This window comes from Galeopterus variegatus, unplaced genomic scaffold (assembly GCF_000696425.1).
Source record: "Galeopterus variegatus unplaced genomic scaffold, G_variegatus-3.0.2 Scaffold2900, whole genome shotgun sequence".
NCBI lineage: Eukaryota > Metazoa > Chordata > Mammalia > Dermoptera > Cynocephalidae > Galeopterus > Galeopterus variegatus.
This window is the reverse complement of record NW_007729011.1, coordinates 103,413-104,292: the sequence shown is the minus strand read 5'-3', so window position 1 is coordinate 104,292 and position 880 is coordinate 103,413. Positions and strand designations below refer to the sequence as shown.

Below are 880 nucleotides of genomic sequence, written 5' to 3'. Positions count from 1 at the left end.
TGGATTCCTCTACTTGCCCTCACAATTAAGCTCTTCAAAAACAAGAAGAACAAAAATAAACAAACAACAACTACAAAAAAACTATAGAAGTTTTTTAGAAGTCACTGACTTCTAAAACACTGACATTTATTTATTTACTTATTGTCATTATGTACTGCCACGGAGAAGAGAATTTTAGAGCTTTAGAGCTTTGAGAGATGAATATGAAACAGCAGCAAGAACTTACCTCTTTAACTCTGGTTTTCTTAACTGATCTCCACATTGTGATTATAAAATCACCTGCCCCTTATCCATTTACTTGTTAAAAACTTTTCTTTTTAATAGGTGTTTCACTGCCTCTTTCACATCCTTGTTCCTAAGACTATAGATTAAAGGATTCATCATGGGAGTCATCACCCCATAGAACATGGATATGAGTTTGTCAGTAGCGTCCAAGTCATCAGAATTAAGTGTCTCTGTAGACTTGGGCTTCATGTACATGAAGAGAATGGTTCCATAGAATATGATCACCACAGTCAGGTGGGCTGAGCAGGTAGAGAAGACTTTGCTTCTCCCCTCAGAAGAGTGAATTTTGAGGATGCTGACCATGATTAATGTGTAAGAGATAATGATTAGTAACAATGGTGTCAATATGAACAATGTCGTGGCCACGAGCATGATGAACTCATTGCCTGAGATGTCTGCACAGGCCAATTTCATGACAGCCAGAATTTCACAGGAGAAATGATTGATGACATTATTCCTGCAGAAAGGCAATTGTACCACAAACGCAGTTTGTACTGCAGAGTTTACAGCCCCTGCAAACCATGACCCAGCTGTCATGGTCACATAGGAATCCTTGCTCATGATGACGGGATATCTCAGAGGGTTGCAGATAGCC

General features: G+C 39.1%; 1 protein-coding gene across 1 annotated transcript; it reads right to left on the bottom strand.

Moving 5' to 3' along the window:
* Nucleotides 1-294: 294 nt before the first annotated feature.
* Nucleotides 295-873, bottom strand: LOC103599274 (olfactory receptor 13C2-like; the record flags this gene model as incomplete). Its single annotated transcript, XM_008583390.1, has 1 exon — nucleotides 295-873. A coding segment is annotated over one exon (579 nt), but the record flags the coding sequence as incomplete, so codon positions are not given.
* Nucleotides 874-880: the final 7 nt, after the last annotated feature.